General features: G+C 45.4%; 1 protein-coding gene across 6 annotated transcripts in view; it reads left to right on the forward strand.

Moving 5' to 3' along the window:
• Window positions 1–23,332, forward strand: part of ZNF185 (zinc finger protein 185 with LIM domain) — a 52,616-nt gene that overhangs the window by 21,794 nt on the left and 7,490 nt on the right. For 2 of the 6 annotated variants that reach the window (XM_074834994.1, XM_074834993.1), the window contains exons 5-28: window positions 588–626; window positions 1,245–1,319; window positions 2,148–2,222; window positions 2,886–2,966; window positions 4,007–4,090; window positions 5,270–5,308; window positions 5,915–5,998; window positions 7,581–7,655; window positions 8,314–8,394; window positions 8,844–8,912; window positions 10,385–10,468; window positions 12,090–12,134; window positions 12,524–12,628; window positions 13,493–13,576; window positions 14,095–14,193; window positions 15,956–16,054; window positions 16,650–16,763; window positions 17,434–17,529; window positions 19,121–19,201; window positions 19,415–19,516; window positions 19,977–20,135; window positions 21,450–21,563; window positions 21,834–21,929; window positions 23,087–23,188. In XM_074834994.1, coding sequence (XP_074691095.1) covers window positions 588–626; window positions 1,245–1,319; window positions 2,148–2,222; window positions 2,886–2,966; window positions 4,007–4,090; window positions 5,270–5,308; window positions 5,915–5,998; window positions 7,581–7,655; window positions 8,314–8,394; window positions 8,844–8,912; window positions 10,385–10,468; window positions 12,090–12,134; window positions 12,524–12,628; window positions 13,493–13,576; window positions 14,095–14,193; window positions 15,956–16,054; window positions 16,650–16,763; window positions 17,434–17,529; window positions 19,121–19,201; window positions 19,415–19,516; window positions 19,977–20,135; window positions 21,450–21,563; window positions 21,834–21,929; window positions 23,087–23,188 — 2,082 coding nt within the window. The remainder of the gene's footprint in view (window positions 1–587; window positions 627–1,244; window positions 1,320–2,147; window positions 2,223–2,885; window positions 2,967–4,006; window positions 4,091–5,269; window positions 5,309–5,914; window positions 5,999–7,580; window positions 7,656–8,313; window positions 8,395–8,843; window positions 8,913–10,384; window positions 10,469–12,089; window positions 12,135–12,523; window positions 12,629–13,492; window positions 13,577–14,094; window positions 14,194–15,955; window positions 16,055–16,649; window positions 16,764–17,433; window positions 17,530–19,120; window positions 19,202–19,414; window positions 19,517–19,976; window positions 20,136–21,449; window positions 21,564–21,833; window positions 21,930–23,086; window positions 23,189–23,332) is intronic. The other 4 variants (XM_074834995.1, XM_074834996.1, XM_074834998.1 and 1 more) reach the window with 4 other exon arrangements.

Below are 23,332 nucleotides of genomic sequence, written 5' to 3' on the forward strand. Positions count from 1 at the left end.
GCCCATCCTGGTCCCCACCTTGCTCTCAGGAAGACGTCTCCAAGACAGCTTGAAGCAGGTTCCAGGGATGTTTCCTCCTGCCCTGGTGCAAGGGGCCAGATCCCTGCCTGCTGGTTCCAGGGATGTTTCCTCCTGCCCTGGTGCAAGGGGCCAGATCCCTGCCTAACGGTATCCCTTTCCTTTCCCTCCAGGGGAGCAATGCCGCCCTCCCTTCCTGAGAATGGACCCTCAGAGAAGTTAGCGTGAAGATGATGTTTTCCTGTGATAAAACAACCAGGATCTCTGCTATATCTAATTTTCTCTCTCTGTGCCATCAATCTGGGGTCTTAATTTTGAGCCAGAAAACATTGTCAGCATGGCTAATTTTAACTGGCTAACTCTAAAATTCACTTTCTGATAAAAATTTTTTATAGAGCTTGATCTGATGACTATTAATTTTTAAAGAATACTTCCAAGGTTAATTTTGGTGCAACAGCTGAGGTATCATTCAAGGCCTATTTAGCTAGATTTTTGGCTTGACAGACACGTTCTGCTGCTGTTGTTTTTCCCCATGTTTCTTAATTCACTAATTTATGTTCTTTGCACAGGTCTTCCGCCTCCAAGCCTCAATCCGGTTACCTCATCAGGTTGGTATGGAGTGGCATATATTTGTGCTGTAGGGGAAGGAGAACTAGATCAGGAGCAACAAGCATGAAAAATATTACTATCTCTTGGCTTCTCCTATTGGTTAGGAAAATTACAATACTCATGGAGTACCTTGGTGAAAAGACAGTCCTGAGTATTTTGTTTAACAAGTAGGTGATGTTAACAGAAAATCAGATCTCCTCTGTATGATACAATGATCACACATGGAAGCGTTATCATGCTATGAAAATGTTCCATCATCCTTGTGATCAGCACAGCACCAGTGATGGGGATTGTGCACTTCAGCTTCCTCTGACACATGGGCTGTTGCCCACAGAGGCTCTGATGCCACCATAATCCTAAACAGGTTGGCAAGCCCTGTGATATCACACCCAAACCTGTGTGCAGGCTGATTTTACTGTGTTGTCTAAGGCCAGGGAGTAGGATAATGGGACTTTTCTCAGGGTGACTCTCCCAAGGAAACACTAATTCTTGGTGTCCTGAGCCAGCACCTTCCTCCTGACAGGACACACAGACACTGTTAGGCCAAAGAGTGGCTACAAGTCTCTTAATTTTAGTTAGCTCTGGCAAAAAATTTAACACGTCTCTTTTCTCCCCAGAGGGGTTTTCACAAGAACCATCGATAAGACCTCTTCCGTGCCAGATTCTTCATCTTCTAATGAAGCACAGAAGAGGTATGTGTGTGGCTTCCTCTTCTTCATGAAAATAAGCTTTTAAATATTGTACATATTTCTAGTCATTCTCTTACTTGGGCCAGTGCTTGTGGGCTTCCACTGTGCTCTACTAAATCCCTGCTAATTGCTGGAAGACATGGCTGTTCATTTAACAGATCCACTCAGCAGACATGGGAAAAAGACAAGGCATCAAACTGTATTTTCCTCACCAGAGCATGGGATGGCAGTTGGCTGTGAAAGTACTTGTGGGTTTGGTTTAATTTGGCAAATACTTTTGGATGGGGGACAAATCACAAGGAAACCCTGCAAAGCTGTAACACTTCATTTTGATGTTTTTAATGTGGCTTGGGTTTTTTTGAAACCTGTCTTATGAGAGGCACTTACGTTTAATTCTAGTAAGTAAGATGTAAGCATGGCTCTGATCTAAGCAGATGCTTTGTTGCCCCTCACATGAAACCTTTTGAAACCCCATTTTTTCCCCCTGTTTTGATTCATCTGGAGAGAAGGATGATGCTATAAGGTGTCTTCTTCCTTCTCACTGGCCAATCCTGGGATGGAGTAGCACCATCTCACAGAAGGGTACGCCCATGACAACTCATAGTGACCCTGGTGAAGCAAAGTAGACCTCAAATCCTAGTCTAAGGCTATGAAGAGAAGGCAAATGCTGCCCTTGGATTAAATAACATTCCCTGAATTCAGAGAGTGGATATTTGGGATCACCCTGTTTTCCCCCATCATGCGGAGCTTGAGCTCACCTGGGAAGGAGGGTGGCAAAGGGTGAGAGCTCAGGAGGATCACGTTAACAGATGTGATTTGTGCCGTCTGCAGCACTGCCGCGAAGGGACGCAGCCTGCGCCGTTCCTCCTCTGGCTACAGGATGACCACTGAGGATTACAAGAAACTGTGAGTGTGCAAAGAAGAGCAGCACTTTCTGTCTGTGCACAGGCTCAGCAGCACCTCAGTCTCAGTGATGAAGCCACCTGCACATGGATGCTAGGCCAGGCATAGCTTCATCAGCTGAGCACAGCAGAGTTTTCACTAGAAACTGAAGCAGTTCCCAGTGCTACCTCCAGGCCTGTGTGGGCCTTAAGGTGTTCCTTGAACTGGAAGTGGCCTTAGTATGGAGTGAATTTTATCACTTGGTAGGAATTAAGGCAGAAACTGGAGGGTGCAGCCTGGGGACTTGGTTTTCAGCATTGCTGGCTTTTTTGAAACCAGGAGAAAGGAGGGGCCTTGTGGCAGAACAGCACGGCTGACATTTCCTACACAGCTTTTTGTGTCAAAGACCATGGCTCTAATCTGAAATGCAGCTGAGCAGTTATTATCAACCAGCCTCTAGGCTTAACCCGTATACTAAGTCAACAAAATCCTATGGGGACACATGTGCCCCAGTGCACATGAAAAATATAACTGTCTTCCACACTTGTGTGTAACACTTCTAGGGTCTGAACCAATTTTCCACATGCCCTGTCCTTGGATTTACCTTGGGTTTTGCTTGTGCTGCCTCTGCAACAGTCTACAGAGGCAGTTCCCTTACCCTGGCTCTCTCCTTCCCTTCCTATTCAGAGCTCCGTATAATGTCAAGCAAAAATCCGTGGACTTGGATGAGGAAAATGTGCCTTTTACTCCAGATGAACATAAAAAGAGGTATGCCCTCCAGGTAACCACCTTTTTCTTGCAGGGGCAGTGACAAATGGACTTACTTCAGTTTAACTGTTCATTACTGGGAGGGTCAGTTTGATGGTTATTACAGCTGAGCCATTAGGGCTGATTGCAATAAAATAATAATAAGCAGATATCTCTACACAGAGCGCATCTATGCCCACAGGCGACTGCGCTCCTAACAAAATATAATTAAAAGCCTGACATGATTCAACCTGACAGCATACCCCAATTAATTTGGCAGCTGGAAATGGGTTGTGGAATCCATCAGCTGCATAGTGTCTATGTGAAAAGATAGAGAGGTACAAGTAGCCTGGCAGTAAAGGGAGGAGCCCACCTCTTACAGCCTCAGTGTGCACCTTTGAGTCTGGACCACCTGGGGACTTGCATCTAAGTCCAGGTCCAGACGGGTGTCTCATTCTCATCCCAGGAGTAGAATGTGTTTTGTCTGTGTGATAGATCTGCATCTGCTGCAGACAGCATCCTCGTTGCTTTCAGTCAAGTTTCTGAAGATACTTTTCCTCAGATACAAGAGTTTTACAAATGAAAACTTGGTAATTCGCCCACCGGGGATGAACCAATGAAAGTCCTTTCAGAGATCTGCGCTTCTCTCTTGGTACATCTGGTGGTACTGATGTCTATATAGACACGTGCAGTCCATGTAGCAGGTCAGCCACAAAGCCTGTGTCCCATTTTTTTTCTCATGGGCTATGCAATATTGCAACAGTCCAGGCCTTGAAAAGGAGAACTCTCTCTGCCCTCCTGGAAGAGGAAGGGTGTGGGGTTTTTTCCCGATGCTTGAAATCCATGTGAAAGTGCTGTGGTCTGGTGTGAATGTTACTAGAGAAAAAGATAAGACACTGTTACTCCTCTTAGCTCTGGCTGGATTCTGCTCCCCAGAGCATGGAAGCTCTGTTGGGATTAGCACAAGCCTCCACTGGGTTGTTCACCTATTGTGTCTTCAAGGCTGCAGCCAGCAGCCACTAACAGCACGAGCAGAATGTGACCCCTTCCCTCCCTTCCAGGACAGAGGCGGCCAACAGTGTCCTGAGACGCACTGCCAGCAGGGAACGTGCTTACGTCCTCTCGGCGGCCAAGAAAAGCAATGGGTGAGTCTTCAGCGTGCAAGCGCGGGGCAGGAGACAGCGAAGAGGCTGTTGAAGGCGGTCTCACAGGGGTGGTGGCCTTACCCAAGACTCTCGGAAGGTGATGGGTATCTTTCCAATGAGTGGAGAAGACATAGCTGCTGTCTCTCCAGAAGTGCCAAAGATATCTGCAAGTTTCTGCAGAATTGGGGAGATCCTCCAAGAGTCTTGGGAAGTCTTCCTTACTGAGAGGGATGACATTTCAGAAAGAGAAAAAACATGATAGTCCTTAATTCCCTGAGACCTGCAGTAAAGACTTCAATTTTCAGACTCGGTTCTTAGTACTTCTCTCTTCAGTTTTGTTGCATTCAAGGGGAAAATCAGAACAAATATAAACCACATCCAATATTGATCAGCTTTTTGCAGCAGAGTTTGCCTTTATATTGTGTTTGAACAATAGCTAGATTTACAAGATCCTGATCTTAGTTGCAGCTTCAAAATAGTTTTGTGGGGAAAAAGAACCTAACAGTAATGTGTGGATGTGTAACAGGAATGTGAAGGATGTGTGGGAGCTACTGGAGTTCAAGGCTCTGTTGTCCATCTCTTTCCTGAGAGGGAAAAAATAGCAGATTTCCAAGGTCTCTGATCTCCCAGGAGCCATGATAGTGACTTTTTTGCAGCTCGCTTTCACTATAAATCCTTTTCCTCTTGATGTAACAGGGTGACACAATGAGGCACCAGGGGGTTGCTAGTGCAGGAGGAAGCAGGGAGGGGATGCACTAGCAGCACAGCTGTGCCCAGAATAAGAGGAGTGCTTGGGTAGGATTTTAAGGGTGTTTGCACTGGCTGCTGGTTCCTCTGGTGCACTGAGTATCATGTGGTATGGAGGGAGGCAGGTTTGTATGCAGGAAGAAAAACAGCCATCAGGAAGGTACAAAATTAAAAAGGCCCTTTGGGGAGGCTTCTTTACTTCACATGTTGTAAGTAGCTGCTCTTCCTATTTTTGTTTCCTCTGCTCTGTAATTTGCACAGGTTTAACACACCCGGTCACTGTCAGCTCTGTCCAAATGGTGTTACATGACCCTTTAATGCCTTGCACCATATGGGTCAATTATGGGTCAGAGACTCTGTGGGAGCTGCCCCTGCCCAAGGTGTGTCTTTACCTCCAAACTTCTAACTGTTGCCTTTATGCTTCCTTTACAGCAGCCCAACACAAGAATTTCCACCCTTGTTTGCCAAGAGGTAGGTCACTGACCCTCTGGAAGTACTGCTGGGGTGGTGCGTCTGTGTCAGGGCTGCTGTTAAATGCTGGGATAGGGGATCCCCAGGTGTTTCAAAGCAGAGGAGGGACATTTCCCTTAAAAAGGATGCTCTGGGTTGAATCACACTGGCTTTTGAGAGCCCACAGTGTTGTAAACACCAAGAATACAGTACTGATGATGCTTTGGGTTATGGGCAACCTGAAACAAAGAGAGACCCATTTACTGCCTTTCTTCTTCCAGGGCCAGCAGGGTGAATACTCTTCAGGCTTCAGGCATTTAACTTCTAAAGCAGTTGGTAGGCTAGGGAAATGATGCCTAGAGCACTCTCTGGAGTTTAAGCATTCAGCTGAAGCTATTTGTAAAGTGACTGTGACAGCAAAATGTCACTGATCTCACTTCATTCAGCAAGTTGAGATGCTCACCAGTACCAGAGCACAGGGAGCATAAGGAGCAGGAAAAATCTGCCTCTAGGGGAAACAGAGGGAAAACATAGCTTAAGGGAAAACAAGAATAAAAGGCCTGGATTAGCTAGCAGTGGGGAGTAGGAAACAATGTGATATTTGTCTCTCTTTTTGCCTTTTGAAAGAATTGAGATAGAAGAAGAGGAGGGCCAGCAGAGGAGGAGTCCAACTGTGTCTGGTTCATGCAGGTTTACACCAGATGACAACAGGTATTTGCCTCATCCTGGAGTACTGTGTTGACTGTCTTTGATTTAGGGCACACTGATTTGCCATCTTTGCAGACAACTGCATTTATTTGCAAGGTAGCAGCTATCTGAACACAACTAGAGATGGAGGTTTTTCAAAAGAGACTTCTCAAAAAATCCTGATTGCTCCTTTCTTGCAAAAAGGGAAAGATCCAAAGTGAAAAATGACATCAGCTAACTTGGGGACAGGGCCAGAGTGTCATAAAGTACCCAACTGACAGCCCTGGGGGGTGACAAACTGCATTTAAGTACAGGCCAACTCTAATGTGAGTTGTACAGTGTAAACCTGCCACTGAGCCCCTCTCCTGATCACACTCCACAGCCCAATCAGTCCTGTCTTCACAAGGTGCTCATATGCCACAGGAATGAGCCTGGCGGCACTTCTGGAAAAACAACTCACAGGAGGAGTCGGAGCAGCCATCAGATAGTAATGATTTTCTTTTACTAGCAAACTTGGCTGCGTGAACTGACCCTATCACCTAGACATGAAATACTCAATATCTCATTATTTCCAGTCCCCTGAGCCAGCTCTCTACTTTCATTAGACTTTAGATTTAATTATTCTACTGTGATGGCAACAGATAGGTGTGACCGGAGAGGTTTGAGAGGTTCATTATCTTTAAATTGATCTTTGCTTTGATGGGAAATGTTAGCTTCTTTTCAAGCCCTCAGCCCCTTTCACTCTGAAGCCCAAGTATAGGCAGAGCCATACGCAGCCGTGACAGACAAGATGAAGCGTTCTTGCCGTGGTATGCGAGACCTGGGGACAGGCTCTCTGGTGTAAAGGGGCAGCGGTGACATCCTCCCTTAGCCACACTGGTTGGCACCTGGTGTGGGGCTCAGTGAGACCAGTATGCAAAAATGTTTGGCTGAAATGGAAATGTTTGCCCTAGGAGGGAGAATCCTTCTCTGTTTTCAAGCAGATTCATTTAATTTGGGATTCAGCTCTCTATTCCAGCTCTGAGGGGTGGCTTGATGCCAGGCAGCAGCATTATTAGCTTCTCTGCCACTCTGGTCCTTAGTGGGCTCAGCAGGGAGTCCAATAAATGGGGCCTTTCAGCCTGAAATGCTTTATTTTCAGGATGAAGGAGCTGCCTCATGAATTTTGGTAGCAATTTTGTGCCATTGTGGTGCAGGTTTGAGGCAGGGCTGGGAAGCAGTTACCCTCCCTTCCTCACATATTACACACGTGCGCATAGTGAAATCAGTTTTGTGAATGCACTGAGCTTTAATCTATACATTTGAGGAAGTTGATTTTTAATGCAAACTCAAACACTGGGGATAGAAACAGCTCCAGCTGTGTTAAATAGGAAAAGCCAGTTTCTAAAGACTTGAGTATTTCAGCAGAAAGGCAGATACTAGTCACATCCGTGCAACAGTGCATAGGGACAGCTGCGTGTGAGTCCTTGCACAGCAGGGTTTGGCTTCACTGCCCAGGGAGCAGACAGGAACTGTGGGCCAGAAAGCAGGATGTGTCCCCCCACAGGAGAAGGCACCTAAAAAATCTTCTGTCTTTAATACTTTGTTACTTGGGTTTTTTTGTCAGTACTAATGGGCTAAGAAAAACCACCACTGGGTCTTCCTGGAATGAACCACAGACAACAGCAGTGTCTCCCTCCAGGTAAGTGTTACAGCACAGCTAGGATGCCTGGGACATCTTTTGCAGCTGTATCAGTCCACATGTAGCTGAAGGTCAGAGACTTCTGTGGGCACCTCTGGGAGGTGAAATGAAGCAAATTTGTCAGCGTTGTACATGGGAGACTTTTCTTAGATGCAGGCAGCTGTTTTAAAAAAAGGTTTTATGTCTGAAATCCATGTTATGTCCTGCAAGGATCTGACAACATCCTGATAGAAGTGCTCCAAACCTGAAAGGAAAAAACCCAAACATGTTCTTTCTCACCAGATATATGTAGGGGAATCATTTTCAGTTGCTTTCAACTTTGTTTGATTTAATTCATGACTATAGTATAAAAAATGTTGAAATGGTTTTCCATAGCCCTGCAAACAGCACTTTGGTTACTGACCTTGTTCTGTTAATTTTTATTCTTTGTGTATCATTGGCAGAAGGTAGATATTCCTGGCAATATCAGTGTTTTTAATTTAAGAATTGCTTCTGATAAGACGACTTTGTAAGCGAATGTATTGAAAACAGTGCTGTTTGTTTTCCATTTTATTTATTCACAGAAAGGAACACTTCAATCCAGGAAGATTTTGGCCAGCTGCAGTGGGGAACTGGTTTGTTCAGGAATGACAGCTTTTTCCTTTGCCTTCTCTTGCAGCCCTGAAACAGGCAGTAAGATCCAAACAACCACATTCTTGAGTGAAACTTCAGAGAGAATCTCCACTTCTACTGAGGTCAGGTAGGTCTGTTGGCCCTGCATCATCCTAAAGCCCTGCTAAGAATAGCAAGGGGCATCTGCACTGGAGAGTTTGGCTCTGCTTGGTGGTATTTTCTTAGATACACATGATTGTTCTGGACGCAGTGCAGTCATGGAACAATAAATACTATAGCACAGGGGATCTAAGAAAGCACCACTTTACAAAAGCATTAGCAATCTGGGAGGAAATCTACCCAGATGGAAGTTGTGGGCCTCCCACAGCTTGAACATTACTCAGTTCTTTCAGAAGAGAATATGATCCCCAAAACTGCAGACCTTTCTGACTCCTAAACAGATCAGGCTTTTATTTTAATCCAATCCCTGCACTGTACGTAGCACACTTCCAACAAGCACCTTTCCATACAGTTCCTGTGCCTCACATTGTGTCCTTTCGTCTCCCCACCTAATTGTTCTTGCTGTTTTGCTTGCAGAAATGGTGAAAACAGACAGCCCCCTAATGGGAAATCCTCATCTGAAACTGTGTCACAGCATGGGGATGGGTAAGAAGTTGAGAAAGGCTGATCTGTGCTGCTGAACATAAGGCATAACCCTGCTTTTTGCTCAGAAATAGTATATACCTGCAAGTGGTCTCAAACAGATGGGATCTCTCCAGTCATGGTCCTGGGCTGCACTCCAAGAGCATCATCTGCTGGCTAAGCAGCAACTTGTCAGTTTTCTATACTCTTCCTTCACCTCCCTCAAGGATTCTCCTTTCTGGCTCAGTCCCTAAAGATTCTACTTTATGCATTTGATTTTGTTTTTTTTTACTGCTCCAATTGCCCTCCTACTGCTGTTCCCTGGGGAGCTTCTTCCACCTGCAAGGGATATGTTCAACTTCAGTTGCTGGTGGCTCCTGCTAACATTGGTTCTGGTCCTCTGCACCCTGTAGAAAGTCTGAAGGGGTGGCTGAACAATGGGAAAGTGTAAAAAGCTCTGTCATATGGAGGAAAACCTAAGAAAGAAGGAATTGATTTGGAACCTGAAGGCATGGGTACAGGTGCTGGACACGTTAAGAGGCAGAGCTCTGACACTGTGTAGCTGCACAGGTAGATGGGGATCTTACAGTTGAGGGCAGGGAAGCTTCTGGCCTTCCTGAGAGAGAGATCACTCCCTCCTTGTTCAGTTCTGTCTGGTAGTGTTTATCCTCTGGACTGTACACCAGAGTATATAATATTTTTAAAATATAACCCATATTAGCAGGGCTCTTTTTGTTCTCAGTGTTACTACCCATGTTGTGTTTAAGCAGCTGTAGAAGGCTTGGATTCACCAAATGAGTTTCTGTAGCATATACAATTAACTACAACTCATTCTCCACCTCCATCAGTGAAGATAAAACTAGAAATATTTCCAAACCAATATCTCAGGCTGAAGCAAAGTCTAGAGTGGTTGAGAAAAGGTAGAGGCTGGACTATTGTCATGGTCGTTCAACTGAGGCCCATAAATATATCCTTGTATGTCATTGCGGGGACAGCCTGATTACAACACACTCATTGTGCTTGGGGTCATTTGGGTCACATAGCTGCTCCTAATTGTGAGTCAGTCTCCCAGAGAAATTAGAGGATGCCTCATTACTTAAACCACCTAAAACTGGAGAGGGAGTAATTGGCAGGGAAGGAAGGAGACAGACACACAGCTTGACAGGTCGGGGGGAGTGAAAGACGGGTGTAGAGTCCAGCTGGTGGATCTGTAGGAAGCCCTTTCTGGCCCATGAGCAGAGAGAGAACAACTGTTGTAGGGTACTTGTGCTCACCCGAGCAAAGGGGTTAGCAGTACCTCGCTGCAGGGAGCAACATGTCCCTCTAACCCATGAACTGCAGTCAGGCCCACTGTTCTCAGAAGGTTGGCCCTTCCTATCCCAATATATTGAGTTAACCCCATTTTGTGCTCCTCCTAATTAAATGATAGTAGACTGTTGTAGGATGATACAATATAAATGCTGTTGGGTCATATCTCACTGGCATTTTCCTTCTAGTGACAAGCCTCTGAAGGAAAAGTCTGAACCGTTCCCATGGGATGAACTGGCCCCCAGAGCAACCGTGGTTTCCACAAATGGAAGGTAGTGTAAAATTCTTTTATTGACTTGAGCATTGCACAAATCATAAACTGCTGCTCTTGAGCTGACTGGAAACTCTGAATGAATATTTACTGATGGAAAAACACAGTTCAATCTGTGCTTTGCAGATGCATCAGTTTCTCTAAAATTTTATTTAAGAAGGGGGGAAAAAAAGAAAATGCTACCCTCGTAAATAAAATTGTTTGATATTTTATTGCAGTTTTTTTCTTTAGTTTCTATGATACCAAAAAATAATCACTTTTCTGCATCATTTCTGTATTTTCCAGGTTTATTCCCAAATGTAAACCAATTCTGGAATGTAATTTTTTTTTTACAGTATAGGGAGGTTCACACTCAATGTCTCTCTAGGCCTCCAGCCTCCACCTACCTATTTACTTTTACAACAAGAGACCCCCTAAAAAAACCAAAATCCAAACCAAACCCCAAAACCCAAACACAAAAGGAAATTGCACATGCTGTAAACTGTCTGACAATCCAAAAGGTTCAGTGACGAAGAATATTTGTGTCCTGGCTCTAAAGTATTGTGGAAAGTAGTTAAAGATCCCATAATCACAGGAAGTACAGTGTAGCTGAGCTGGTTGTGGTCTCCAAATGAAATCCTTTGTCACTGCTCTTCTTGCCCTTTGCATGTATGAGAATCTCCCACCCCCAGCCCCCCAGGACCTGTGTTTAGCAGGATCCTGCCCCTCACCTGGGCACCAGCTTTTCTGGCATGCAACCAAGCTGATAGCCAGTGGATCTCCTTAGCTTGGGCTCCATACTGTGCTGCTCTTCACCGCTGTCAGTGGACCTTGATGGAGACACACCTCCCTCTCTAGAAAACACTGATTTAATTTGATCTAGAAATCTCTGTGAGGCTGAGGGTACTTCTCAGCCATCCACTGAAGGTGACTAAAATAACTCAGTTCCTGCCTGTTCTACTGTGGCAGTCTCTATGGCAGTCCATTTCACAGCTTTTCTAGGGAGGCTGCACCCCCACTGGAAAAAATTCAGAGATTCACAAATCAAAAAAGGTTGCAAACTGCAGAGATCAGTGGCTGTGCTTGTGTCCTGCCCAAGAAAGTGTAAGTGAGGGAGGAAAGGCATTGCCCCTGTGGTATGCAGAAGAGAAGTTCAGTGAGAGCTGTTCACTCATGGACTGTTCACTGCCCACAGCCTGGAAACAAGAAAACAGAAACATACAATTTTGGATCAAGACACCTGAAGTTCCCCATTTTGTCAGCTCCCCTGAGACAAGCCAGAGGCTGTCAGCACCGTTCCTTCCCTTCTGTGCGTGCAGATGGAGGCGCCTGTGTTGCAGCTGTGGGCTGTAGGACATCCCACTGTTCTTGGAAGAGTCCTGGCTTGAGTGTGCAGCTGACTCCATACCGCTGGCATCTGTCATATGTTGATGATGATCAGAGTTACTAAATGCTCCTTTGTACTTCATACACACTGAATTTCCCCAAAGTTTCTTGCCATTTTACCTGGAGAAATACATGGAGGAACATCTCTGGGAAGTTTTAGGGATTTCCTCCTCTGTTTTATTATAAGAAAATAATTGTAGAACATTACCCAAACCAAACCAAAGATACTTTCTAAAGTTGGTGTCTCTCTTTTGCAGTTATGCTGAACACGCAGAAGTCAACAATGGATTTTTCCCCCCAGAGTAAGCATAAACCTATTAACAGTGTAAAATTCACTTTTTCTTCTTGATTTTAGAGTGAGAGGGGTCTTTTCCTGACCTGGTACTGCCCTAACAAATGTGTTCTGGAAGCAGCACTTGCATGCACTTGTAAAGGCGGGGTGGGACCTGATCCACCAGCTCAAAATGGACTGAGATCTTTCAGCTTTTTTTCTTGCACTAGCGTGAGTTTGTTGGATTTATGGTTCTGTCCTTCGGGTCTACTGCAGGAAATTTACTGAGCTAAGCAGGAAGAAGGAAAAGATGTTATGTTGGAGACAGGGAAATTTCATGTATGATGTTTTTGCTTCTTGCTGTGTTCTCCAACTTGCTAAACTTCCTTCTGTGACCCACGAATCTCCCTCTCTTACCAGGTCTAACTCTGGTTGCAGGGACAGACCTGCAGATGCTACAGACAAGCTGCACTGTCAGTATGAGACCTCTCACTACCTGGATGATGCAAAGTCTGAACCTGCAAGGTCAGGGCTTGGTGTTGGTACTCACAATGCTGCTCACAGAGGGCAGATGGGGTGAGGGAGAATAAGTAACTTGTCCAAAGTAGAGTTGGAAGCAGAATCCAAACTGGGTAACAAAGCAAGGAGAGGCAGAAAGTCCTAGATGGCTAAACAGTGGGAACAGCATTCTTTCTGTTCACTGTTACACATCAAGTTCTTTCTACAGAAGCAGCCTGGAAGCAGATACAGCAGCTTTATCATTGCTTTTAGCATTGATGTCAAAAGTGTCTCTATTCCACATGCTTTTTAGAGCTTGCCTGCTCCCCTGACAATGTCAGAGGTGCAGAGTCAGGAAAGAATTGCTGCCGTTGACACCAAACACACTAATGTCTCTGAAGTTGCATTCTTTGCCTACTTCAGTCCGTTATTTTGGGACTTGACTCCATGTCTTGGCTTACCAAAGGACTTGAGGTGAGAAAATGATGTCTTCAAACCTCCCAGCTGAGGTGAGGAGGATCACAAGGTTCCCAGTAGGATGGTGTAAAACCCAAGACCTAGAGCTGCTGCTAGTAATATAGGAATGTCTTCCCCAAGGTTATTCATACTGTGCTTTGTCCCAGGTGCATGATCCTGTGACAGACCAGAAAAGTCATGTATTCAGCCAAGATGTGTGTGAATTGAGGACAAGTAACTACATTATTTCCACTAACAGCCTCTATTCTTCTTGATTAGAGATAGTGAAAATGTTTTCTCTGAAGGAAAATCAGTTCTGTGAGAAAATTACTTTATGTTTTCTGGTGTTGTATAAAGCACAGTGTTGTTATTTCATACAAGTCCCCCTTGAAGCCTTTGGCAAGCTATCAAGCCATAGATTCCTTTTTTTGACAGGTCTAGCCTGCAGTCTGATGTCCCTTCTCCTCCTACTGAAAGCACCCCTGTGCACCTGGAGGACACCGAATATTCCTATAAAGGGTAAGAGCGGAGTAAATTTAGTGGGTGTATGAGTGATACTGGGAGTGATACTAAGGGAAATCTGAATGAGCAGGCACAGAAAGAGCCTTCTTTTCACAGCTTTTGTCCCAAGGATGAAGGCAAGCATGCTGAGGTTTAAAGCACAGCTTGCAAAATAAACCAAGAGGTTTGTGTTGTATCCCTCCTCCATCTTCTTTGATATGAGCAAAGCACCCCACCTTTTTTTCTCCTCTTGGTCTTCTGTGCTTGGTGGGGTTCAGTCACTACCTTCTTATTTGCTGATAATCCAGTGAAATTCTACAGTGATGCTGGAGTGGCAGCAAGGGAGCTGAAAGGCAGCTGAAATACATTAAAATGCAACTGTAGTCTAAATATGGTCCCTAGAGAAAAATCCTGGTGCAGGACAGTGAATGGTAGAGATTGTCACAAGCCTTGCCTAGTGAGTAGATAGTATTCACTAGTGCAGTGATTCATGTGCTACTTGTTAGAGATGTAATGGGCCTTTCTTTGATTATCAGATCTGTCTTGGACTACAAGGAGAGAAGCAGCACCCAAGAGAGCAGATACACAAGTCCCGAGGTCCCAGCATACAGCCAGCCTTACTGGAATGAAGTGATGTAAGGACCTGGGGTGCTAACCACATGTTTGCTAATACGTTCTTTCTCATTGTCAAAAGTCTTGGAAATACTGATTGCTCAGGAAATATCAAGCACAAGAACAGCAGCATAATAAGGGCCATTTGTCTAAGCAGCTCTAAATTGCTCCTCTCTCCAGCATGCACTGAAGTAGTAGATTCCCTACCATGCTCACTGAAGACTAACCACTCAGCAAATGCATTTAACATTTCCCAATTTCTTCCCAGCAGCCCCTAGCCTTGATGCATGTGGCACAGTTCAGCTCTGATCTCCCTTCAGCTCCACCTGTCCTGTGCTTACGAGTCTGGACAGATGTCTGTACCAGTCCTGGGGTGGGATATGAGTGTGTATCACCCACTTCTTCTCTCTCATCTTCTGCAGGGAGGAGCCCCAGGCATGGAGCCAGATAGGAGCTGGGGCAGTAGGACAGTTGGGGTGCACTGCTGGGAGTCCATTTGTGTGGACTGGTACAGCTTTAGAGTACTTTTGGAGTGCAGAGATGGGAAAGGTCTCTCAAAACTCACAGGAAAAACAGCCAAACAACTATCATCATCATCATCACCACTTCTACAGCACTGTATACCGTAAAACCTTAGCGGAGGCACCCACAGTGCTCCCCCAGAGGGGTGCCTATCCCACCAGATAAGCAAACAGAAACCCAATGAGCTAAAAAGTGTTTTGCCAAAAGACTTACAGTGAGGGAGGAGTCACTTGACTCCCCCATCAGGAGTCTGCTGAGGAAAGAGAGGTTTTCCTCTGCAGTAGTTGTTCAGATTCCCTCTATTGTTACGGTGAGAAGATCCTTCTAGAGATTCTGAATACTTTATCCCACCCCTTTTAGACATCTCCATTGAATGCCTATTTCAGATGCCAACTGTACATGGATGGCTGAATTGCATCCTGAATTAGCGGCAGGACTAGGAATAGGCCCCATTTCTCAGTCTAACATTGTTTGGACATCCATGTCTTTACCATCCTTCCTTGCTGGCATGACTTAGGTTAGGGTTTTTTGGATAATACTCCTTGTTGGAACAGTATTGTTCCCCTGGCCCTTCCCGTTCCAGGGGAAAAGGTAGAGCTAAATGGAGCTGATGAGTGTTGAGTCTCATAAAGCACAGCTCCAACACAGCCATTTCCTAAGCGATTCCCTCAGAGTCTACCTCTGTACTTAGCATGCTGGAATAACTACTTCTTCAGCAGATCCAGCTCTTCTCTGAGAGACAGCAGCATCATTACTACAAAGCTCCAATGCAAAGTCAACATGCATCCTGAGAAAAGAGAGTTTGAGCTAGAAGGGCAAGGGGAGATGAAACTGTGTTGTGGTATCACTGGATACACTGAATGAGTGAGTCTGGCTACAAAAAAAGCTTCAGAATATTGGACAGGGAGGAACATTTCAAATTCTGCCTTGGGTATTATCAGACACTGTAGGAATGTGATGTCTGTCCTGTCATACACATCCTGATGTATGATATAGCCACAATAAATAACCCAATACCCTGCAAGTCTACTTTCATGCTAGAAAGCAACATGTAAAACTGTTGCACATCCATTGAATTCCAAGCAGTTAAGCAGTGCTTTGTGCCTGGATGAAGTTAGTGCTTCATTGTGCTGGTTAGAGCTTAGCTCTTGGAATATCCTCCACCAAAGCCTTGGGACTTTCTTTCTTCTCAGTGTGCATTGAACTGAGCTTTCAGGTGTTTGTGCCTGCCAGCCACAAGTGGGGTTTCTTTTTCTTTGCCAGGCCTTCCCAAGATTTCAAAGAGGAGAACACCCCTAGAGAAAGGGGGCATGAGAGCACGTGGGCTGCAGATGGCTATAAACCAGAGCTGATCCAAGAAGGGTAAGTAGGACTCACCCACAGTATCTATTCACTTCATAATTCTTCATGTCTTATTCTGTTCCCAATGTAACTGAGGCCACAGAACAGCTCCTCTGCTTTGCACTCAGGAGCGAGGACTTTCTAATGGCACATTACGGCAGGGAATCCCACCCATGCTGTTGGGAAATGCCAGCTGGATGAGCCAGACTCACATGGTGTGTGAAGTCCAAGAAACAGTTTCTGCACTGACAGCATGTGACATAGGTCCTTCAGCATCAGCATGGTTCCCTTGGTACTATGGTGGCAGGCAGTAGCTTCTGCTGCCCAGAGATCTCAGCAAGTACTACCTACCCAAGCATTTATGAATGCGACAAAATCATGCATTGAGTGTGTCCTGAGGTGCTAGAAGCATCTGTCAGTCTGAGAAATTCTGACATGAAATGCTGTGATCCTGCAAGCTAGAATGAGATTTGTTTGCCATCAGATCTGGTACCAGAGCAGTTTGGAATAGCTCTGGCCAGTGTCTCCTGCCTGATGGCTCCTGTCTAGGCAATGGATGTCTACCTACCCCAGCATGTTTTTTCTCCACTGCCTTAAACACAGATCTTTATTTTAGGTTTTTGGACTCAAACAGCCATACTGAGAAGGGACAAGAACCTCCTGACCATGATGTCCACTCAGAGCCTCCCAGGTCAAAGGAACATACTGAACATGAACCCAGCATGACTGGGTAAAGAAACAGATAATTATCCCCCCACCTTTTCTTGTAGGATGAGAGTTAATTCCTTGCCCATCTTCCCTCACATACATATGCTGATAAAATCTTCCCCCAGGCTCCCCTTTTGTACCTGATTCTAGTGCTGCTTTTACTGAGTGAACATTTTACCATGGTTTTACATGAAAGCCTGGGAGAAAACATCCTCAGTAGCTGGAGGCATCAAACACCTTCCAGCTGGACTGCCAGGAGTTGCTGCCTAGACCTTAAATTTGGAAGCAGAGACTGCCTCTAGAAACATGCCTATAAGCAACCTAATCTGGCATGGGGTAACACCTCCGTGGTAATGCTGGGTCTCATTTCTGAATTTACCCAGTCAGCGTCAGGTCTCAGGCTGTACTCTGGCCACCCTGGCACAGGACCATTTTCCTTCCCACTGACCTGTGACTCCACTGGGTTTGTGGTGGCTGTCTCAGTGCCTTCAGCCTGTCTCGTGCAAAACAGTGCAGGGCTTAATGTCCAAAAGGAAGGACTTTGCGGACTGATTTCTTTGCTTTTGTCTGTATTTTCTGCCTAAATTTGAAGAATTGAGGCTTTTGGTCAAACTGGGCTTCCTCACACATATGTTTCAGCGAGCAAGCCATCTTCAAATCACCTTGTAAACCAGACTGCTCTTCTCCCCCAGGTCCATGCCGTGCTCCAAGGACAGCACTAGCGGGAGCGTGGACATTAACAAGGGGATATCACCCTGTATGCAGAGTGAAGAAGTCGCTTCAAGAAGGCAAGAGAAATAACAGGCTTGCTTTTTCTTATGAGAGAACATGGGGTATTTACTGCAGGTGGTTCTGGAGAAGGGACTGAGGATACTGTTTGGGGTTAGGAGTCACCAAGCTGGGCTCTTCTCATGAGTGCATGGAGATACATAGTGAGTGGTGCGACAGCAGCGGGTGGGGTTAGTGAGGACTGTGGAGAAGGGAGCTTAGAAAGGGGTGCTGGGAAAAGCAGCAGGGAGAGATCAATGGTGTCAGTGTCCTGTCCTCCTGGGTTCTTCTGACAATTGGAGCTCCATATACTCCACATTGTAGTTGCTCTTCAGGCAGGGAGGCAGAAGGAGCTGTTCCCAGTCCCCAGGGATGTGAGTGGAAGTTAGACTGATGAAGGAAGATGTTACAGAGAGAAAACTTCCCCTTTCTCTCCAGTATCCCCCAGCAAAGTGACCAAGATGGATAAAACTCCATCTGTTGCCCACTCCATGCCTCTCCCAGTCCATGGACTTCTTTTGGATAAGCCCTCAAGCTTACCAAGTTACCGAGAAAAATGCAGAGTCCTGATCTGAGAGTCTTAGTTCTTCCAGGTGCGGGGACTTTGGATCAGACTTACCAAAGGAGGAGTCAGGAGTGCTTCTGCAACATCACTCCACTGAAGAACTTGGGAGTTATCTCCTGCTCTTTTCAGTAAATTGATTTTGAGTCTGAGCTCCTGAACAAACATGTCTTCAGGCACTTAGAACATCCCAACCTGAATGGGAATCTGTAGCTCAGCCAACATTAGAGTTTTGCCAGAAGTCAGAATTTAAGGTACCTTTGTTGCAAAGGAATATTGTCTTGCTTTCACTTGGGTGACTGTACCAATTGTTTTCTGGCTTACCCTGTTAGAGAACTTGCAGGGATCAAATTAATGCTGGTGAAGGGAAGCCCTCAACTAGTAGCTAGTGTAAGGGCTGCCTCCTCTTTCAACAACCTTAATCTTTCAGGGTAGGATCTTTGAAAGCATTTTGAGAATTAATTTCTTGGATTCTAATTAAATGCAGTTTTGATGTAGGAATCTAAGCCAGTTTCAGATTTTCTACAGGGTATCAGTATTCCCAGAGGGGTTGGTATGCACAAAGATACAAAACCAGATAGAAGAAGCGAACAAACTTTTCCCTAGATTAATGTAGACAGGTGGAAATCCAGGGTGGCTCTGCAGTGGGTTTATCTAGTGGATACACTTCTGAGGTGCTACCCGAATGAGGCCAGCTCATGCTCTTAGCCATCTGAAATGTAACGTAGAGGTACTGGATAACCCATAATGGTCATAACTAAATGACCAGAGTTAAAATGTCAAGTTTGGAAAGAGTAAACAGGTAACTGAGGCTCATCAGGAACTTTATTTTTCTTTCCTTTCAGTGTTATTTTTTATAGATATTTATAGATCTGTATTTTCCCTCTATTTTTTTTTTCACTTCTGTTTGGATTATCTGCCATATTCCTGTGCAGGGATATGGTACTTTTCTTGAGGCAGGAGATTCACCAGGGGCTGCACCCACATCCTACAGTAATTCTGTGCACAATGACACTTCTGCAGACTATAATGAACTTCTGTCTTGGCAGGTCCAGCTCTCTACCTAGAGCAAGCAGCTTCGCTGCTGCAGAGACGCAGTGTACCCATGGAGCTGACCCCTGCCAGGAGAGGTATGGAGCCAGGGCACCAGGCATGCTTTACCGCTACCTTGCACATCTTCTGTCCTCCCTGTTGCCCTGTTCGAGGGCATTACAAATGCTCATTTCTTGGCTAGTGAATTCTGAAACCAACATAATCATGGTGTTACTGCAGGTACTCACCACAATGGACAGGTTTAGACACAAGTGCTAAAGCTGCTGACAAGCTTTTTCCTCCCTGACCAGGATCACTCCAGCCTATGAAGAACAAACCAGCCCCACCACAGAGAGTCACCATGAGAGCCCAGGAGACTGGAGACACAAGGAGCCTGACCCCGTGGCAGACAGGTACAGTGGGACTATCCCTTTGTTTCTCCCCATCAATGGTTCTCAAATCCTCATCCTTTGCCATTCCTGCTGCTTGATACAAACCTGGCTGATGTCCTGGACCTACGTAAATTTGCCCAGTGTATGCTCATCAAATGATACTGTCAAAAGGAATATTAGGTTTAGGATTCCACCCAAATAAGGTTCATATTTCGGTTATCAAATTAACTTAGATGACTGCTGAATCATGCAGCATTTCATTGTGCTGAGAATTCAGCTCATGTAGGTGAGGGGAAATAGTACAGACCTCTGCCATTTTCCCTGACCTTAAGAAGCTATTAACAGCGTGGTGTCCCAGGTTTTCCTTATTGCCAGTAGAAAGAAGCATGATCCAGCCCCAGCAAATTCTGAACACTTGTGTGAGCTGGTTATAGCAAATACAGTTATTGGCTTTATGGTCAAATTGGCTCTAATTCTTTAGCAGGTCTAACTTCAGCTCAAAAGAGAGTGCTCTCAGTGCATATGAGACCCAGCATCTCATGCCACTGTACATGGACCGCCAGCCTTTTAACAGCAGCGTGTCAGCACCCAGTCACAGGATACCATCCTATGTAGACAGTCAAGTATTCAGCACCAGAAGGTAAGGGTTTGGGGATGGGATGCAGAGACAGGGAAAGCTGCTGGCACAGAAATACTTGACAGAAACTCTGGTCCAGGTTGTACGATCACTGCATCAACAAGTGAGAACAGGATCTTGTTCCCAGGGGGAACAACAGTATTGCCAGGGCTCACAACACAGGGAACGAGATAATTTTTGGACCTAAAGGGCTGAAGAAGAGATTCAGGAGATCTGAGTTCATAATTGCTCTGTAACACTGGAGAGTTCTTGGCAGGTTGTATTCAGACCACCTACACGGTGCCTGGAAACCTGACAGATGTGTAGAGACCGCATCTGCTTCTCCTCTCTAACTGCAGAGATGATGATTCAGGAGCAGTCTGTATTTTATTTCTCATGACCCTCAATGACATGAAAAACAAGCTGTACACTTATAACTACTATTTCTATATATCTACATTCATGTGATCTGAATGTAACCTTCACCTCTTTTAGCATTTTTCAGAACATTGGTGTCGCAAAGCTCTCATTTGCTTTTGGAGGCATTTGCAGACTAGGACTAGAAAAAATAGGACAGACCTTTATTGTACTTCATAGCCTGTTATCACGCTCCTGGCACTGTGTGATGCTGACATGTCTGTCTGCAGCGCAAGAAACTCGCGCTTCATTCCTGCCCTTGGGTTTATATCATAGACCAAATGCATGTCTTACCCAGAGCAGGGTTCTTCTCATCTTATGATGAGCTTAGCCTGTTCCTCTTTCTCTCTTTAATGCAGCATTGATTTGTAGTGTTTTTCAGTATTGTTTAACATTAAGTTATACAGTTGCCTGAAGCTTTAATCAGGATCAAAGTGCTGATATACAATATAAACATAATCTGTGCCCTGGGGCACTTGCAAGAAAAGAATGACCATAAGCTATAAGCTCATTTTCTCTATTGAAAGAGCCTGAGCTCTGCCCACAGGTTAAAGCCATTCCAATAATGAGTTCTGTCTTGGAAAAGTGAAAATATGCAGGTCTGTCACCCAGATGGGCCAGCTGGTCAGCAGTTCACACATGCAGATGGTGCAGTGGTGGTTTTGGTGAGCACTGGGGAAGGAAACAGTATTGAAGATATATCCATTTATGAACTGCTTTGCTTTACTCTCAAGCATTAGAGTTTGAGTCTGCTTTCCTAGCCTCAGAGTTTTGTATGCATGCTGCAGCTGCAGAACCAGCACAAGAGAAATGGGCAGAGCAAAGGGAGAATGCATCATGATAGTGACTGCCGAGACAAAATATTAGCCAATGTGGGGACTCCAGGTACAATGTAATCAGGGCTTTGTGCTTCCTCGCCAGACCTACCCCAGATTACGAAGGGAGAGTTTATGATGGGAGAAGCAGCCCTAGGAACAGCAGATATGACAGCACTAATGCCAGGGGGCACTGTGAATTTAACCCCACAGCTGGACGGTAAGAAGTCAAAGGGTGGGATGATCCAGACTGTTAACTGAAAGAACACCCCACTGCTACTTTTATCTGTATCTGGAGTCTCCTGACCCACTTCTCACTAGTTCCCTGGATCTAAGCATGTGCAGTGAGGTGCTGTTTGGGCGGATGGCTGTGGTGCGTGGGTGATTTTGATGCTAAGCAGGGAGACATTTAGCCAAGATTCTCACCACTTGTGAGAATCCCTCACGTGCTCAAGTTCAGTGCTTGAGACTGTATCACTTCCTTTCATAGCCACGACTCCCTTCCCAGAGATACCACCATGTCCATTTCCCAGAGAAGCCACAGGGTGCCGTTCTACATGGACAGCTTAAACTATAACAGCACCAGGTAAATGGGTAGTCTTGATGGTTGTGAGGGAAACCTCCATGAAACTGCCATGAAACATGTTGAAGAGAAGCTAGGAAGCAAAGCCAAGAGCTGAAAAAGAGTTGAATGGTTTCCAGGGAGTGGATGTGTGATCTGGAGACACAGAACTACTCTTAAATCATTCCTAGCAAAAGCTACCCAGCACAGGGTCTGTGATACATCCATCTCTGGTCTCTGGAGATTTTTCACTGTGTGGGGTACCATAACAGAGTGACAGGAGATGAACGGATGGTTCCTGGCTACCCTCCCTTGACCAGAAATTGGCCTTTGCAGAGGCTACAGGAAAAAAAGAGAGCTAAAAGCAAAATGTCGAGAGAGAGGATCGCTGTCTCCAGAATGTTAATGATTAAATGACTGAACTGGTCCCAGAACAAGGCTGTTGGAAGGGGTAGGAGGTATCCAATATGAAATACCATTACCCTGGGCTTTCTGCAGTCTTTCATGGCAGTGACAGTCCATCAATGTGCTGTCTGACACGATGAGGAGGCACCAGTGTAGGTCTTAGTGTTGGATCTGTAAAGGGGAGTATGTTGTGGGTGTGAACAGGACTGGCTCCAGGCAAGATCAGCTTCATCCCTGCAAGGCAAACTTAACAGGTCTCTGCTGAGTGGATAGGCAGAGCTGTTTTCCAAAGACATTTCAGTAGCCAGTTTTGCCGCTTTCTCCCTTCTGCAGCTTTTGACATTATTAAGTTGGGGATAGTTATGCTGGGAATAGTTATGTTGGACTTCGGCTATATATCCCCATCTCCTCCCCTCCTGCAATACGTAGTGTGCTGTTTCTCTCCATAGGTGCTCCCATTCAGGCTACATGATTCACTTATGGTCTGTACTTATTTGAAGATCTTGTTTGATCTTTTCTCCCATGACCCTATAAATGAGACTTTTCCAAAGCACTTCTCTGGGGAAGTAGTACTGTTATGTGTCAGATGTAAAAAAAGAAAGGAGCCGTTTTGGTCTGTGATAAAGATGAATTAATCTGTATGGTTGAGGGCCTTAATATTCCACCCTCCCAAACTACCCTCCTAGCAGTAGAGGTAGGTCTTTTCTTGCCTGCCAGCTTGGATCATGTCATGGCTCATGTTTCCAGTGCCCACAGACTTTTCTCTCTCTTGCCAGGCTTCTCTCAAGCTCGAGTGAGAGGATCTGCAGCCCGATTGCCACTTTACCGCACAACAGCCCAGCGGCCTCTGGGTACCAGCCCGATTCCAGCACTGCCGGGTAAAGAGCAACGGGTGGTCGTGATCCTCCTGCTGCGATACAGGTTTTGCATGCAGCCATCCTGTTTGGTGAAGACAAGCTAGGCTTTGCCACTTGGCATCTGGGCCATGGGACATTTCTTCTGGCTAAGAGCACAGACATTGC

The sequence above is a fragment of the Strix aluco genome, chromosome 10 (assembly GCF_031877795.1).
Source record: "Strix aluco isolate bStrAlu1 chromosome 10, bStrAlu1.hap1, whole genome shotgun sequence".
Lineage (NCBI taxonomy): Eukaryota > Metazoa > Chordata > Aves > Strigiformes > Strigidae > Strix > Strix aluco.